The sequence below is a fragment of the Anas acuta genome, chromosome 11 (genome assembly GCF_963932015.1).
Source record: "Anas acuta chromosome 11, bAnaAcu1.1, whole genome shotgun sequence".
NCBI classification, from domain to species: Eukaryota; Metazoa; Chordata; class Aves; order Anseriformes; family Anatidae; genus Anas; species Anas acuta.
The window spans coordinates 3,992,269-4,010,727 of record NC_088989.1 but is presented as its reverse complement, the minus strand read 5'-3'; the positions used below and the strand labels follow the sequence as shown (position 1 = coordinate 4,010,727).

Sequence of the window (18,459 nt, the reverse complement as noted above, 5' to 3'; positions counted from 1 at the left end):
ACTTGCCCAATTGAGCAGATTACTTTAAAACAATTTGTACAGCTGTAAAATTAAGTTCAGCGTAATGTTTTGTCTTGAAAAAGGAAATGCTGATTATGGTTCCAGTTTTATTATTTGCCACAAATTAAATGTAGCACATTTTACTGTGTGCATCCTAATTATTTGGTACAACTAAATACAACAAGCAATCAAAGCAAAGAATCTAAATTGCAGCGAGCATAATGCTTTCCAGAAATGTGCTAAGAATAACTCTTGCGCAAGAAACTTTTCATGTGAGCTGCTTTCTATGTCTTTACGTTAAAAGCTGGTAAAATCATGCAAAGGATAGCTTCCAGGTTATCCCCTGGTATTTCCTATTGACTTGGATTATGTGTCTTTTAGTATAGGCCTGTTAAGAATCCTTAGGACACTTCATTGCTGCAGATCCAAGGGCTGGTATTGCCTTTGTGCTTTCATATGTGATTGTTATTTAAATAGTCAGACTTCAAGATCAGATTGATATAATGTAGGGAAGAGGCGGTAGTTGGACTATACCATAAATTGTTACTACCAGAGCTCTTTCCAAGTATTTCTGTGATATATGGCAGCATCTCATCGTGCTGGCGAGCAATTCGCTGGCCAGAAGCCATGCACACAACAAATGGTTTCTGGTCAGTCTGAGGATCCCTTATAAAAGAGACTGATTTCTTAACTCAGACTGGGTAGGATCCTTTTAACTCTGCAGGTTTTTGTTTTCATCTGCATTCATTGCCAGTGTGGTGGACTGCTGACCTACCAGGTGTATCGAGAACTGCGCTAACACTGCCAGAGGTAGTCGCTGCACTGAGCTGGTGCTCCTAGCTGTTTGGGTTCTGAATGGAGAGTGATGGAAGAGGAAGCAGTGATGGAGAAGCATGTTTTAAAGTGATTTGTGGGAGGGAAATTACACTGTTTAAGCACAGGTCCTTAAAAACCTGGGTAATGGAAACTAGTAAGTCTCAAGTCTGCTTCTGTGTACCTGGCCAAGTTGCTTTTTGGTCCAGAAAAGGCAGGAGGTGTTGGTATGCGATTTCTAGTGGCACAACAATCATGACAAGTATCTCAGTGGCCTGATTTTGATGTCTGTGTGGAATTAGCCCTCATGGTTACTTTTGAGTTCTGAAACTTCAACAAAGAGATCATACCGATTAAGGTGTTTTGCTGCTATCCGGAAGATTTGTTTCAATTGACAAATCATTATTCCTGGTGCTTAAAAGCCACTGAATATATGAATATATCCGTGCAGTTTCACTTTGTTAAAAAAGTGGTTCTGTAATCATAAACGTTATTCCTAATGCTGCTGAATTATACTCAGCAAAATTCTCTCTTATAAATAGTTACATCTGAAATAACACAGAAGGAAAAAATCCATGCATATGAATGCTTCAGAAGACTGCCAAAAACCTACAAATATGCATAATTTCTTAAGAACCTTACATGCCATGTGACAGAGACAATGGGATCTTTCATGGCAAAAAAAAAGATGGATAAATTAACTTGTCTGAAATGTTGAAATGCTTAGCTTTTGGGCCTTCTTTGCATTGGAATTAAATTGAATATGGAGAAAGCTGCAGTTAAACTCAAGTGTAAGGAATGGGCCTTGATGAAATTTGTGGTGGAGCCAGACAGTAGGCTCAACAACTGCGTGAGACACAGAGAAAGATAATGAGAATTAAGACTACAAGCTGAAGAAGGAAGGGATGATAGACTTTTTAAAATAGAAATTATGTGATGATTATGCACTAGAACATTTACAGTGTATGCTGTACTTTGTACTGCTCTGCACAACAGTAGGCTGCAGAGGGCATGCTAGCTAAAATCTGCATTGTAAAGGCAGCAAGAAATCTATAGGTACACATGGCATAATCCTGTCTGGAAGGTCAGCATCTCCTAGAAGTTTTCTTTCAATACTTGGGATGACAATAAAATAGTCATGGAGTTTGATTTGATGGTCACTAAAGTCACTGGGAGCTTTGCCTTTGCAATGCATTAGGCTCTGACTGAAGCAAAGTACTACAGCAAAACAAGCAAAATGTTACAAAGCCAAGTAAGCCACCAGCATTCGACAGGAATGGCAGAAGTCTGACAGTGTAAAGGAAAATGCTGTCAAGGTCCATTACAGCACACATGATGTATATTTGTAATCAGGAAGGGGAGATCTGATAAACAAGATGCAACAGAGGAGACCTGACACAAATACAAATGTCCCACCAACCAAACAAATGGAAATGATTTTGGAAACTCGCATTTCAGTCATAGGGCTTTTATCAATTTCTATTTCCAAGAAGTAAATTGCAATAAAAAAACAAACAGTAATTCATAAAAGGGAGAAAAAAAAAAAGTCAATATGCCATATCTGGCCCAAACCAGAAGCAGCAGATGATCTTAACTGTGAGGCTGTACCCTAAACATCAGAACAGCACGTGACAGGAGATGTGAAAGCAACAAGTATAATGCAACAATGCTTCAAGATCAGACTTCTAAAAGCCATGAAAAAGGCTAGAAAATTTTGAATGCTACCTTGGAGGAGATAAACGCACAGTAGTGTGCAGTAGGACTTTGCTGGCTGTAGTCTTGGTAAGACCCAAGGGGATTCCTGAGTGTTTTCAAATCGCTGTTGCTTGGGTAACTACCTATTAAATAGTTTGTCAGCTGCAAGATTTATGAACCCACATCATCCGATGTTGGATGCATACACAGCATTCTTGTGGAGTACGGGATGCTACAGTACAGATGGCCACTGGTGCTGTTTTGTTGGGGGGGGTAAAGCAGGCTAATTGCTACTTGGTTATGGCAGACATAAACTAGGGTCTTCCTAGGTATATCAAAATGTGCCTCTTGTTAATATAGACAACCAATTCTTATTTTATTTCTTTCTAATATAATGCTTATGAAAAAAACAGCTGTTTTTCTTTCCCTGTGATAGAATTTACACCACTGGGTTATTTACACTGGGTTATTTACCACTGGGTTATTTGCACATGTTTAAGGTAACACTTTCTTGAAAATGATTCCCCGTTTCCCCCCTTGCAGCCACAAGGACACCATGGCCATGAGCGGCTGGGAGCTGTGCAGACCAAAAGAGACAATGCGAGGGCTGCAGGACAGGGCCATGCCAGAAAGAGATCTGCAGAGGGGAATGAGGCTGAACACTGAATGAAAGCAGGTAAGGAGCCTTGCACTCAAGCATGTACAAATACCAGTTACAATAGCATAGATGAAGTAGCTCTGGACGTTGGCAAGTAGAAGTTAACTGAAAGGTGAGAAAGCCAGAAAATCCCTTAGTATAAGAGTTTACTGGCATACTTATGATTATTTTGTACCTCATTCTTGCTTAAATAATGTATAATGTTTGTTGGGTTTTGGAGTTATACTACAGAAACTAGAAAGGTTTCTGTAAAAGAAAAGTATTTTTCCATCCATCAAGTTAGACCGATTTTTATGGGTTTAATGTCATGAATGGCAAACATTTGTATGCATTGTACAGCTTGTTGGTTCTCTGCTTCACAAATGTCACAGAGGAAAACTTTTTTGCTTAAGAATGAGTAAGCAGCTTTTCTTTGTAGAAATTCATGCAAATCCTTGGGAAGTGCACTATAAAAACGCTAGTTCTGTTAGGCTACAGACGTCTGTGTTCCATTTAAAACACTCTTTATGGTCTGATTCACTTCTTTAGCAAGTTCTTAAGAAGTCTGCATATTAAGAAAAAGCAGCAGAACTTTAAAGATTTTATAGAAACTAGAGCAGCAAAAAGCCTATTTTCTAAACCTCCTTTTCCTCAGGAATTGGAAAAGGAAGGTTCAAAATATAGGTTAATTCTTCTTGCGGCTCCATCTAATCCTTCTTTTATTTCCCTCATATTGACAGTCTCTCTTTTTCAAAAAAAAAAAAAAAAGAAGAATTGTTTAGTAATAGACTGTTTCCATGTGTGTGCATTTCCCTTCTGCCTTGTGAGCCATCCATGACAAAATAGTTAAGACCAAAGAAAAATTCTTTACTTAAGAGTACAGAATACATTTGTTCTCTAAACTGTTAACTTCCAAATGGAAAATCTTGGGAAAAAGACCATTGAAATAAAGGGATTTTTACTCTGTTAGTAATTAGCACATTTACGAATTAATGTTACAGCACCAGTACTGCACACTGCATACTGAACTGTGCCCACTTCTGGTTGGATTCTCAGGCTCTGCTCCTATGTATCACAACTCAAAATAAAACCACAGGGAAATTTTATCAGTTGCTTCAGTGAAAACAGTTTTAGACCAATGCTGAGGTGTCTGAAACTCTTGGACTTTCTCTAGATACAAAGTTTACTTGGAGCCTTTTTTCTTGCATATGCATTTATCTTGTTAAACGATCTTATATGAGGGCAGAAATACTTTAAGGTATCTTGTCACCATTAAAAATGCAACCTTTTGCCTATCTGTTCATGGCATAATATCCCTGGTCAGTATAAAACATGGAGACAAGTTTACAGGCCCTCCCTTTTTAATGCTTCTTTCTGCCGTCTCAGTCGCGTGACCCAGAGGGAGCCAATCAATTATATTTATGAGCGAGGGACAAATGACAGCCGTAAATACTCATGACTTGCTAATGAGCAGAATTCAGTGACTGCACTTACCCACTTTTGCTCATTTTCTAGATTTGCCCATGGTTGTGGCAAACATGGGCAAATGTTCAAAGACCTGTGCTTGTGCAGTGATGTTACTTGGAAACGCTGTCCTCCTCCTCAAGCGTGCTTTCACAGGAGGCAAAACCTACATCTGTGTACTTGTCTAGTACAGCGAATTGCACCTTCTTTGTGAACGAGAATTTCCTTTAAAAAAAAAAAAGTGTGCTTCTGTATTTACCTTTAAAATACAGACTCCCATAACAAGGGTCCCCATGCAGGTACAAGACCCAGAGGTGTCTGACTGATGTCCCGAGTTGTCTCCTGTCATTCCAGCACAACCTAACTGCAGTCAACATGGGTGTACACCAAGTATATTGCACAATGATAGTAAATAGCATCAGAGCATTAATCTGATTACCTTATAATGTTGCACAGATTTCAGCTATATCTGAGTAATGTAAGAAACCAGCTGTGTTACTGAATCGGGTCAAAAGTCCCTGCAGACCAGTAACTTTTCCCCAACAGTGGCATGTAGAGGGTGCTTTGAGAAGGGTGTAAGGTGTACTCGGAGGGACCTTTCCCCTGCTATGTCCACCCAGCATCTACTGCTAAAACAGCTGACAGTGTAGCAATCAAAATACCTCAATTAAAATCAGAGTAGTGCAAGCTGGCATATAGCTTAGGCCTTAAAATAACACTAATATTATTTTAGTAGTGTATCAGAATATGCAAGCACAGAACAAAAGACAGTGCCTCCTCTGGAGAGCCTGCTCTGAGCAACAAGTCACAAGGAGTATTGTACAGATGAGAAGATGAAACAGAAAACAAGTCAGTGTTTTACCCAAAGTCACCAGGGTACACCAGAACCAAAACCTGCACACTGAAATTAAAGGCATCCTGCTTGAGGATATGCAAATTGTCAGCGTTCCCATTTCTGCACTGCTGCTCACCATTTGGAGCTCCTGAGTCCATCCTCCCACTCCCCTCCCTTCTTCCATGAATGTCCCACTGATGTAAGACAGGGCAAAGAGCACTTGAGGACAGCTCCGAAGTGAGCTGTCTTGAGGTTGCTTATCTTGTTATGGAAGTTGCTGCCAGGATGAGATGGAAAAAATGCCCAGTGCTGCTCTCTGGGAACCCAGCAGGAGTGACAGATCCATCTGGGGGCAGCTGGGGACCTGCTCTTTCAGTGGCTACCTGGTGTCTGCAGGGCAGGCTTTGTGATCCTGTGCCATCTGCCTCCAGAAGCAGGGCTGTGCGTTCAGCTGAGGAACACAAACCTCCAAAGCTGTAGTGTTGGTTTAATTCCCACCAACACCAACTCATCTCTGCCCTTTCAGTCCATGCTCCTTGACCATGAACTAGAACTTCAGTAGTGTGCTACTGGTGTATGGAAGAAAACCACTTCAATTTTCCTTTATTTGGTTAAAACTGATAGCAGTTATACAGCTACAGTAAGGTCAAGTACAAGGGCTTCTGTTGCACTCTGCAAGCAAGTCTGCTAAATTCAACAAGGCTTTCTTATCAGCTGTGATCTTTTAATGTTTGGATGCTAAATTTCTCAGAAATGGTGCTGTTAGGTCTAATTCAGTCAGTGTAAATGAACATGATCCATGAAAATGCGTAAGCCAAGTATTGCTTTAGCCTGACTGTACAGATTGCCTTTCTGTGAAGCATTTATTTCTCAAGTGTTCCCAAGGAGTCTGATGGTGCTGTTTGGAAAATGCTACTGAACACAGCTAAGGTGGATTCTCGGGGTAAAGCCAGGTGAAATTTCAGCAATTAGAAATGAAATCAGAAAGTGCCCAGGTCCTGTGCCAGTGGAGAATATGTCCCATCACCTCCAAGGCCGTGTCCAGAGTTATCACCTTGCTTCAATAGTCACTGTTTGGAGACTATTGAAGGGTTGTGTATGTACATAGACAGTGAGATATAAGCATATTTTACATTATTTATTCTGCCACCCTCCTGTCAAATGCCCACATGGCCAACTGCTTCAGGAGGACTAGCTGGCCCTACCTCCAGTCTCTGAGATGAACAGTGCCATTTCTGTAAAAATGTAGAGTTGTACTGTCCTAGTGAAAATGAAGCGTGACCTTTTGTTTCATTATTAATGAACACAACAAAACACATTTATTAAATCTGCACTTTTTCATTACTCCATATGTTTCCTCTTTCCCAGCCCATGCCTGACATGTGACAGTAAGGCACAGAATGATTGTCCCTGGTGCCTTCTCCCTTGTGGTTTCTTGCCACCTGCTTCATAGCATTAAACAGATGTATAAGTGTAAAGCATTACAAAACCCATCTTTTCAATCATTTATCACTTAATAATAATAAAAAAAATCCAAATAGAGTTACACTGTGGTTAAGCATTTTATCTGCTAAATGTAATGAAGAAAGGCACAGTAGATTTCAGGAAGATCATGAAGCAGTAAGACATTTCAGGTGCACAGTAGGTCAAATTCACCACTTATATCACAGGTGACCATAAGGCCATTTTGTTTATTTCTTATCGCATCTTGTTTATGTTCCTTTAATGATAAAAATATTCCTCTAATATGCAATAGAGAGTATCTTCCAGAGAAATCCTAACAGAGGCATTGCATTATTCATCGTCAAGTGAAGAGGAAAATTTCAATTGCCAGTTTCTGGTAAATGTCTAATTAAGAAAGGGGACTTCTGAGCCACAGACAGGCGCCACAATCATTAAAGGGCAGTTTTCTGAAGATTATGAGTCTCCAGTCTGTCAAGCAGAGTTTTTCTACAGCTGAACTAATTCAGCGGTAGAAAACCCTGTCTAGAACAAAGCCCTTGGAATTAACATCTTGTTTAAGCAAACACATGCCTACTTTGAAGTAAGTGTGATAGGTTCACAACTGTTATTGAGGTCAAGTTTAATGGTAGCGAAGTGACAGAGTATAACTTCAACACTATCCTTAATTTCAGCTGCAGTACAAGAAGTGTACATGAGAAGTATTTGAAGCCATACCGTGTATTTCAAGTAGACCAGTTTACTACAGTTGGTGCAACCAGTTCAGTTTTAGCGTTGAAAACTACTGAAATGTAGCCTGGCTACTTCTCTGGCTGTGCAATTAAATCTGAGGGTGTGAAGAGCCTATACACAGATGCAATTATTTGTGTTTCCTGAATCTTATAGTTGTTATTAGGATTTTCTTTGAGATGGGTAGTTGCTTTGGCAGGCTCCAGTTTGGCTCTGATTTGGGATAACATCATAGCTCAGTGAGGTTGAAGTCTAGTTAGACTGTGTCCTTGAATCAGTCTTTCTTACCAACTGATTGCTTTAGTTTAATTTTTGCAATTCCAAGTGTGTGAGTGGAATTGTAATGGCAAAGGGAGCTGCATCAGTGACAGCTCAGTGCAACCGCCTTGTGTTAGTGCTGCTGAGGGAAGTCTCCTTGCAAGTGCTGCTGCTGGAAGCTGCTGCTGAAATACGGTGTTGGTTATTTCTTCATCACTACCATCTTCTCATTAGCACAGCCATTTGACCTTGGTGTTTATATTACTTTGGCCACATACTATCTTAGTCATGTTTAAAGGACAAACCCAGTTTGCCCGCTATTGTTATTACCAGTGCTGTCATTTACTTGTCTCAGATTTGTGCCAGGCCAAGAGCATGTGAGCAGAGCTTTCAAGTTACTGAAACACTAAAAGGTCATTGCATCAACTGTTTATTTATATATGAACTTTAGTATTTGTGGAAGGTGCCAGCTCAACAATCACGGAGGCAGAAGTCTTCTGACCTCAGATCATTTGAAGCAAGGGCAGTGGCAATGTGAGCTTGTTTCCTGCCAGTGTTTCTATCCTTATTCTGGAGGGACAGCCTGGAGGAAGGATTTGGTCACTGTGCTCACTTAACCCATGATTTCTCAGCTGGAAGTCTCAGTTTTGATGTTTTTATGGTATCTTCCCACCCTAAGACCTGGATGAGCTCCATCATCTTAAATCTCAGGGAACATCTTTAGACACTGCCTGTCCAAATAGAGGCATGTGAGTTAAAATCCTATGTCCTTACACTTGGAAATATCAGGTACTTATTTAGGAAATGGTTTCACTGTGTGTTTACCTCCCAGACTGTGTGTAAATGCATGCTTAGGGTGAAATAGGTACTCAGAAAACAGAGGTCCTAATCACTATTTTTTATTTTACAAACTCTAAAGCTCTGCCTCAGATGACTCACTCTTCTGTAAATTTCCTTCAGTGGGATTACTTCCTGTTCCCCAAGGAATTTCCCTACAAAGGGAACACCCCTTATTTCTGCTGTTTGTATCCAAATTAGAGACATTGAGAAAAGCCAACTGGAAAGAAAACTGGTCTCAAACAGCTTCTGAGCTTCATGGTTTCACTCTTAAGAAAATTCTCCCCCCTTGTCTATTTTCACAAACTTAAAAATGTTCAGAAGAAAATTCCCATTTAACTAGAAAACCAAACTCTAGTGGCACATAGTTACTTCACTTCACATGCTGCATGCAGCTGGGAAGTGAACCTGCGGATACGTCGCTGATACACGCACAGCGCAGTGACACTGTTCTGCTCCAGGAATCCAAGCTGCCCCAGTCCCCTTTGTATTCGCGATACAAAGCATTGATATGCACGGCTACAATAGCCTTTAATGACTAGGTGTCTTAATTTGCTTTTTATTATGTGATTAAAGGTCCAATAAGGTATGTGTTCAACAAGAGGGAAGACCATTGTTCTGCATCATTAAGCTCACAGCAGCCCAAAAAGAAATTGTAGGCAATGTGCCAAAGCCCTTAATGAAGAGGATCTCTTTGAATTATCTATGGATGAGGAAGGGATAAAGCCTGAGCCCTGGTATATTTGATCCTCTTTGTGCTCTCTGTTATGAGGACTTACGGAGCCAGACGTACCAGACCTTCTGGAATTGTAATTTATTGAAGCATTATTTTCCCAGCCACACTAAAGCTCTTGGCCTAATAGAGAAAGTGCAGTTATGTACTATTATTAATTCTTGCAAGTGTTTTCTGAATTCCTACACCTCGCAGTCATTAACCTTTTAAAAATAAGGCTAAGAGGATTTATCTGTAACAATGCTCAATATTTCCTAAAACCAAATTATGTAAATTTTGTCTACATCAGACTTGGAAAAAAGCTTCTTTTAGTTTTCTCCGGAATGGCAATGTCAGCTTATCCCATGACATTAGGGTTACGTGGATGATATGAAGTAAAACCTATTGTAAGAGGTATTTATTGCTGCTAACATGTTTTAAAACTTTCATCTCTTATATCCTGTTATTTTAAATGAGGACGATGCTTCATCTCCTTTACCATTAAATTTTTACTGATTGTTCTTAAGTTGTATGAGGATGCTTTCTGTAGCTCCAGTGACATTTAATTATCTGGACATAGTCCCTAAGCTATAGCATTCCCTCCCACCTATTCTGTGAGACAGAGAAATCAAAGTAGTATGCTGTTAAAGTAATTTTGCACAATAATTTGTATTCTGGAATAATCAGGGATTATAGTCTTAAATAATTCAGATTTTACTATGTTAGAAATCCTGATTTTATAGGATTACATGCACCTTTCACTTCTGTGGGAGCTGAGGGTACTCCGACCACGTTTCCCCAAGGGTCTCTCTCTCTCTTGACTAACGTTAATTGCTGCTGCTGTGCACTGAGCCACCCCCCCTGCACAAACGAGGCTGCAGGACTTTGCAGGTTGGTTTCTAAATCCAAACTCCTGCCAGGGAGCTGCACTTGCAGTCAGCACCGGATAGTTTTGTCATCTCAAATATCACTAGGACTGTTCCTGCGATGGATTTTAAGGGCATGCATTTAAAGAATGATGCCCTGCATCTGTTGGGAGATGTTAGTAACTTCCAAAGGTTCCCTGCTTCCTTCATTTTGCAACAGAAATTGTGCAAGCTTCCTAAACAATTAAAATATTCATAATTTGTTACTGTCGCTGTCTGCTCTGGTCGTTGCACTTCTGAATGTGATTCACTGATAGTCATCAAACCCAGACTGCAGGAAAACTTGGTGACCTTGGGGGATAAGTGACTATTCCAGCAGCCGCAGCAGGATGCGAACGGAAGGCTCACACAAACGCTAACTGGCACCAAGTCTGCTATTGTGGGCAGCATCTGAAGCCCGTTCTCAGTACGGAGCCATGTCCAAGAAATCTGATTATCTCTCTCTCAAATTCTTGCCATCGTCACATGCATAGCAGCTTAGCAAGTGGAAGTGAGTCAGTATAAATAGAAATGACAGTAAGCGTGTCTTCCGATTTGTTCTCGCAAGTTTTTTTTTTCCCTTCCACAAAGCCCCAAGTGTCCTTTGGGTGAGCGACTGGGAATTAGATCAAAACTGCGTGTTTAAAATTTAATCACTTCCCTACTAGCATTACACACAAAACACATATATTATTCACGGTGTTGTCAGTGACATCAGGATCTGTGATCAAACGCAGGTAGCACAGCGAGGAGCCCTGGGTTTTGCTGTGCTGCGACGCTGAGCAATACCCTCTGCCGGCAAGCGGAAAACATGACAGCACCGGGACGTGTCACCCGCATCAGCCCTCGTGTCACTTGGTGACTGTCACACTCTCTAACCCACATTAGGAATGGCGAAGTAGTAAAGTACAATGTGAGAGAGCTGGGAGTTTTCTGTTTGTCTGGAGTGTTTCAACTTGCTTCAGTTTTCAGAGGTTTACTACCTGCCTATGTTTATGTCAGATCAGTAAGCATATGTCCCTTAAATACCTGGCCGTCACTTTACTTGGTTCCATCACGCTTTTGGGGTCAAAATTATATTTAGATGTGACAGAACAAGGAATTTCAGAGACAGAAAGGAACACAGAAAGATAGGAAATGGGTTTTTTGTAACAGAAGTTGGTGTTATCACATTTTTTGAAAAGTTATTAGATGCTTAATCACAGAATCACAGATTATCCCAAGTTGGAAGGGACCCACAAGGATCATCAAGTCCAACTCCTGGGTCCCCAGAGGACCACCCAGATAGGATCTGCAGGGTATTGGTTTTAATCTGCTGTCAATTCTAGCTATCTGTTAGCTGATATTTCTGCACACCAAGGTGCAAGAACTGGACATAAAAACTTACATTGACAGGAGCAGTCACTTAAAGACTGGATTCAGCACCGAATGAAGGCATCGCACAGAAAGTGTCTGTGTGTACTTGTAAACAGAGACAAAACCTTTTGAGCATTAATCATTGCCCATGTCTTTCCTGACTTGTTCAAAGAGTGTGTGACCAAGCCATGACCCTTGTCAAGAAATTTTACTAATGCATGCTAGAGAAATAAAGCACAGTGTCCTATTTCATGCCACAAAGTTCTGTGAAGTTTGACATATAATAGCATGCATTTACATATTTGATGTTCTGCAAGTGTAAATGGGAAGGTAAAAACATGATAATTATCTCACACACATCAAATAAGGCAACAGACACTTTCATTACCATTTGTATAAGCAATTTTTGCTATTCCATTTTTCCTGTCATCAACAGGGCTCACAAGCCTAACAGAGAACATTTGCTTTTAGAAATGAAATCTAATGCTTTACCTGACAAACTTCATACAGTAATTTGTACTGTTCTTCTTGCTTCTGTAGAGTGCACAAACTGCATCCCATGTTTAAACAAGTGGCAGAAATAATCTTCCTTATTCAGCAGGGCAGCCACAGAAATCTGTTAACAAGCATGCATGCAGAAATCCTTTGGAACACCCAGGTGAGTCGGCTGGCCTGGAACAGTTCACAGTGCTATCGCACAGGGTGCTGCAGAGCAACTGTGCTCTTTTCTTTAGAGCTTTCCCTCTTCCCTGGCAGTACACAACACTCCCTCTGCTGCTCCACTCCGGCTGCCGTGCTGTGCTCCAGTGCGCACGCTATATACTGCTCCTCATGCATATTAATCAGCTCTCATTGACTATTCATAACAGACAGTGATACAGAAGCTATAATTGCCAACTATGACAGCTGAAATTTCTCTAATTAACAGGCAAGTGCTTCAGTAGCAGGCATAATAAAAGACACTAACAATTTTGTAAACCATTTTGTAGCAATTACAAATAAACATGACTACATTTTACCATGGTCCCTCAGGATAATTCTTAACATATTTAAGCAGACTAGAAGTACGTTTTAAATGTAAGTCACAATGCAATGAATCCAACAGCACAGAGCTCGGCAGTGGCTGTGGCAGAGTTGAATATGCCCAGTAGCATTTATTTTTCTCTCATGCTGTGGTGGCATCTGAGAGGCTCAGTTTTATAGCAGGAGCTGACTGAACTAGGAATTTACCAAACAACACAGAAAGGCCATCTCTATCCCTAAAGCCTATGCACAGCTTTAGGACTTCGCTACACAGCAATAGAGATGTTACTGGGGGATGTATGTGGATACAGAAGAAAAAAAGAGAGCCTTAGATTAATAGTTACAGGTTAGCTTTAGAGTAAATTTATACCAACTGAAAAATGGCCATTCATGCTGCTTTCTCTATCTGAATAGTGTAAATGACAGGTGTGCATATTATTTGTTTGATTAAATATCTAAATATTACCAGATTATAAAAAAGATAGACAATAAGTGTGGTGTGTGTGACTGTTCAGTATTTGAGTGCTTCGATCCTCATTAAAATGGTGCCATAGATGTAAAAGGATAAAAGAGCAGCGAACTGCCTAACGAACTAGAAAAGTACCCACAAGTGTAAGCTTTATGGATATTTCCCAGTCTGTAGGAAACACTGCATTGTGATATGAGTCGGATGGACTATACTCTTTCAAATTGTTTAAACATTCAGAAAGCGTGCATTTTTATAATCCTTATTTCGATCTATTCTGCTATGAAGATGAAGCCACAATAGCACAAGAATGAGACAAAGAGTGTAAATTCAGACATGGGTGTTTATGGCAGAGGGCCTGGATCTCAGACTGTGGTTGTCTACCTGGTTTCTGACTGTTGGCTCAGCAGATTTCTATAAATGACAGTGGAGATTTTGTGTGAGGACACGTTCAGCTTTTTGTCCCAACGATCCGGAGGTATCTTGCTGTAGGATACCCAGCCATTGCCACAATGGTACTCACTCACAGTTTGCATTGAAATGATCAGCTACTGAAATGCAGTTTAGGCTATGCTAGATGTGACCAGCTAGAGACTGTGCCAGGAAGGATCCTAGACACCCTTGAACTCTAGAATGTGTTTGGTGCCTTCCCACCTCAGGGAAACAAAGAAGGGAAACATCAGAAAGCAGCTAAGGACTCTAGCCCTGTGCTGTGACTGGGATGCTTCTCACTCGAGGTTCCTGCTGTGATAACTTCTAGGGTTAGAGCAAGACAGAGACTGCCCAGATCCTACTGCTGGCCCTCTGTGCTGCAGAAAGGTTCAGGGTTTTGCTGTTAGATATACTTCTATTCAGCTACATACTAAGGGCTTTTCAAAGTTGGTCGACAGCCAGCAGCTGAGAATTTCAAACTGGAAGGCTCCTGCAAAAGGGAATTAGCGCTCCCTAAAAGCAGAAAAAATAATGATAACTGAATTAAGAAAACAAGGACCCTAGCATAATTGTAAAGATGTTTATGGCTTTGATTAGATAACTTTTGGTTATGCAATTTGATAAAGTAACTTAAGGTCAAATTTTCAAAGATGTTGCCTATGTTTTTTTCTTTTTTTTTTTTAATGCTATTTTGTTTCTTCTTAAACACTAGTTGCTATTTAAATATTAAACTTTAGTTCGGGAGGCTGGGTTCAGTCAGGAGTTTTTCTCAGAAACAGCACGCAGCTGGATATGTTAAGAAATAAAACAAACATGCATGATATCTCAATTGCAATTTCAATTGAAATGCACTCGTTTATTATTTCTCTGTGGTGATGTAATGGGCTGTAAGAGATAATGTTCCATTGTATCTAGTAAATGCCACTGAGACCAGTAATAATCTGTTTGCAGAAAGATTCATCTGATTTGAAAAGATAATCTGTACATCAGGCCAGGAGAGCAAGTCCAGCAGAAGACTGTTTTGATGACCGAGCGGAGCTCTCCCCTGTAAGTGATGCTTCGGGTTCTTCAGCTAGCAGAGCAAGCACACTGCTGAGCAGCAAGCAGGGTGGCTCAGTGGTGTGGCTGGCTTTGTTGCACTGTTGCTCTGGTAAATAAGCCAGCCTGACAGTCAGGCCAGCATTTAGCTCAACAAAGATGTTTTTCATTATCGAAATCTAATTCATGTTTCTCTGTTCATCTCATAGGCAGAAACTGTGGCACTGCCTCATGTTAGTATAGCCTAGTTTTTTATGGTACTTTGCCAAACTTCTAGCATTTGGGCTGAAAACTTCTATTCTGGGCATTGGCCAAGGCAGATTTTTGCTTCAGCCGTAGTGCTTTAGTCATTTCCAAGAGTAAGAGTACAGAAAGAAATACACTGCCTGCCCATGTTAAGAAATTCTGGATACGTTTCCTTTGAGAAGGTTTTAGTATCGGTGTAACTTGAAACAAGAACTTGAAGCCTGGCACAGGGATGGTTTGTGTTGTCCTTGTTGAAAGCTGCTAAATTTGGTCAGCTTTTCAGCTGCCACACTGTGCATGTTCTGGGTAAAAAGCTGCTACAACTTTTCAGTTTAACTTCTATGAGACTTCTATGATGAACCAACTCTATAGGAAACGCCAGGAGGTACGAAGAGGCCCTGGCACTGCTGTTCCCTTTCCTAATTGCTCTTTGTGAGGTTCAGGAGCTGACACCAAAACCAAAAAGATCTTTTTGGTGTCCCTCACGGCTGGATTCAGGCAGCCTGACAGAGCCACCTGAACTGCACAAGGTGGGTGCAGGTGCTTTATGACACACACACATACCCAGGCATTTCTGGGGGTTACAGAAAACCATTGAACACGTGCTGTATGTGGTGGAGGTAAACTGGCCTCCTTCGGTTTGTCCGGATAAGGCAGCCTGTCACTGGATCTGTCACCTGCGTTAACGATGTGTCATGTGTGGTCTCGCCAGTGTGCCACAGATAATGAGCTTAACAAAATGGGGCTGCAGAGGGGACGTCTTATATCACATATCATGTAAATATTACAGTGGTCCCAGCTGAACCCGAGCAACCCAGACTGAATGGGAAGTTAGCAAGGCAGCTGACTAGGAACAATGGTAAATAGCCTCTGAATGCACAGGGTGCCAGGAAGAGCTTTCATTAGCATTTATCTAGATTACTTGCTCCCTGACTGATTACATGTGACCAGCGCCGCAAAATCCTTTTTACCAAGATACCTGGCTCCAACTATCAGGCATTCGCTTTGGTGTCCAAGGGCCAGTTTCCAAGGAACTGGAGACAGCAAGCATCCCGAGCGCCTGGCCCAGTGGGAGCAGCGGGGTGTCCTCAACAGGGTGCGGGTGGCGGCTGGGAGGGAATCCTGTCAGCACACAGACCCGGTTTGCTTTTTGTCTTCTTCTTAGCTGCAACCTACAATCCCTCAGCTCATAACTACAAACCGAGTTTAAATTTTGCTACTTAAATGTTTGATTTATTTTTTAATTAAGCCTGTCAGGTGTTGGCAGGTAAAGGGAACGCACAAAGCCTGTGCACTCGAGGTGCTCTGTCTGCACGGGTTGGTGAATCAGAATAAAGAGGGAAATAAAGCGCCCACAGGGGACCGGCACCCTGGAGGGGAACATTATGAGGGAACTCAAAGGCTAAAAAGCACTCTCTGCCAGCTTTTCAAGGGTAAGGACTTACGCTGCCAAGTGCTGGCTCCTAGACAGCAGTTCCCACCAGCAAGAATAAACTCACGTCCTTTGTGCGAGGAGCAGATGGCACATAGCTACTCCCCAGATCTGGGCAAACACCAAACCGTTGCACTCAGTTCTGGGAGTTCCTAATGTTTGAGCGGTTGACTGCAATATTAGTAATGGTTTGGCATTGTTTATTTTGTTTCTTTAAATGCGAGTTGGCTTTGTTAGCATGTAGTAACTATTTAACGTTGTGTTTTTGTACATATACTTAGCAAATTCTGTTTCAACAAATGATCCCTATTTAAGCAGTGTGATTGTGGAAGTGTTTGCTAAATGTATCAATACTTTAATTACTTTTCTTATTTTTACAAATATTTAAGACTTGAGAGAAGCAAAGGCTAGGAAAGAGAGCAGCTGTGACTTTATAAATAATTCTCGCATTCGCGTGTTACATAAACAGAAGTCAGGAAACTGTACAGATTCTGATTACATAGGGTGGTGTGAAAGAAAACTGTTTGTACTACACAACTGGACTTTAAAGCAAGTATCTGGAATTTTTCAAAGTGTTTCAGGGTGCTTTTTAATTATAGCCACTGGGTTGCCTCTATGGCTTGAGTGCCTTTTTGTTGAGAATGTGTTGAAGTTCTGTTTCCCTATGTTTATTTGCAAATTTTAAATACCACAATCCACTGATAGCTGTGAAGTGTGTGATTCTTAATACTACATTTAATTAATGTGGCTCTACTTTAAAAACACCTTTCTAAAAAGTCCTTTGTTGAATACTTGAAAGCAGACTAGGATTTTCTATGGCATTGTGCAGGCACAAAAATTGAATACATACTCAAAATGTAATAGCAAAAAGATCTCAGTTCTGCACCGTTTTGCATATGGGCAGAGCAATCTGCCTGTGCACTGGAAGCTTCAAGACTGGAGCCAAAATATTTAAACTAAAACATACCACAAGAGAGGATGTGAAAGCAAATGTAAAACGTTGGCTTTATTCCCATCAGTTAATGTTGATGTCTTGAGATCCTTATTTGCTCCACTTAGCTTCTCTGAAAGAGTTCCAATTCTCAGAAGTAACTTAAATGAAATGATATTTATTGTTAAACCATTGAAAGAACTGTTCTGTCCTCTAAGCTCTTTAAAGAGTCTGATATCTTCTTAATTCATGCCACTTGAGAAAAACAGGAACGTTACAGAAAAATCAGAGCAACATCACTGTAAGCACTTCAAGGCCAGCACATATGAGAACGCTACCGTGTTAATTCAGTCTTTCATGAAGCAGAAATGATGAGGTCAGAACAGGGTAAATAACTGTTTAATATGCCACTGAGACCTTGTGATGGAGAGAATGAGGATGCTAAGAGCTGACCTGTGGACTACAAAACTCCTCCTCCTGGGGACTGCCTGTCTGAGTGTCTGTTACTGCAGTGCCAAGAGGTCTTGGTCAACGATTAAGATAAAAGACGATCCCTAAACCAGAGATGTACATGCTGGATTTACAGTCACACAGCGTTGGGAGTGGGTGAAACAGGGTTTTAACTACTGAGGACAGAGACTGAACAAATTAAAAAAGAAGTGCTCTTTCACCTTCTAATAAACCAGTTCCAAAATCACCATCTGTGATACTCAGACCTAGCAATGCCTGAGTGAGGGACCTGGAAGCAGATAATGCTCTAAGTAGTTGTTCTTTAGCTCAAATCCTTGACACGCTTATCCTTGTCCATCTTTGAAAACGTGACAAAATGTATTCAGCCACTAAGAACCACAAGCCCCAAAGTACAGAAGACTGGCAAGGAAATGAGAAAATCTGATTATAGGCTGGATTTGTGCTCTAAAAGCTTCTTCCATCTTACAAGAAACCTCAGCTTCCTCTCAGAAAGCATCTTTGATTTCCTGGGTTTGATACTGGAACAGCCAAGTTTGTCTCTCTAATTTTTTACAGGTGGTTTAGCTTTCTACTTAAGAAGAATGACAAATATAAGGATGCACAAATTGTCAGTTTTTACATGGTAAAAGCACCGTAGTCATTGCTAGCACAGTTAGAAAAACGTTAAATAGAAAATTAAGAATATTTAAAGGAAGAAAGCAGATCATGAAAGAATAGG

At 40.8% G+C, this 18,459-nt stretch overlaps 1 protein-coding gene and 1 long non-coding RNA gene across 4 annotated transcripts in view; one reads left to right on the top strand and one right to left on the bottom strand.

Annotated features, from left to right (window-relative positions):
- Nucleotides 1–15,574, top strand: part of LOC137862237 (uncharacterized) — an 87,315-nt gene extending 71,741 nt beyond the window's left edge. The window contains exons 3-4 of the long non-coding RNA XR_011100120.1: nt 3,052–3,184; nt 14,575–15,574. This is a non-coding gene — a long non-coding RNA (uncharacterized lncRNA). The remainder of the gene's footprint in view (nt 1–3,051; nt 3,185–14,574) is intronic.
- PDZRN3 (PDZ domain containing ring finger 3) overlaps nt 1–18,459 on the bottom strand; it is a 129,875-nt gene that overhangs the window by 16,441 nt on the left and 94,975 nt on the right. The window contains exon 1 of one of the 3 annotated variants that reach the window (XM_068694043.1): nt 12,195–12,467. The exons of the other annotated variants lie outside the window; for them this stretch is intronic. Within the exon in view, the coding sequence (XP_068550144.1) occupies nt 12,195–12,263 (69 nt within the window). The 5' untranslated portion in view covers nt 12,264–12,467. Of the gene's footprint in view, nt 1–12,194; nt 12,468–18,459 lie in introns of those variants that run through there. 3 annotated transcript variants of the gene reach the window in all.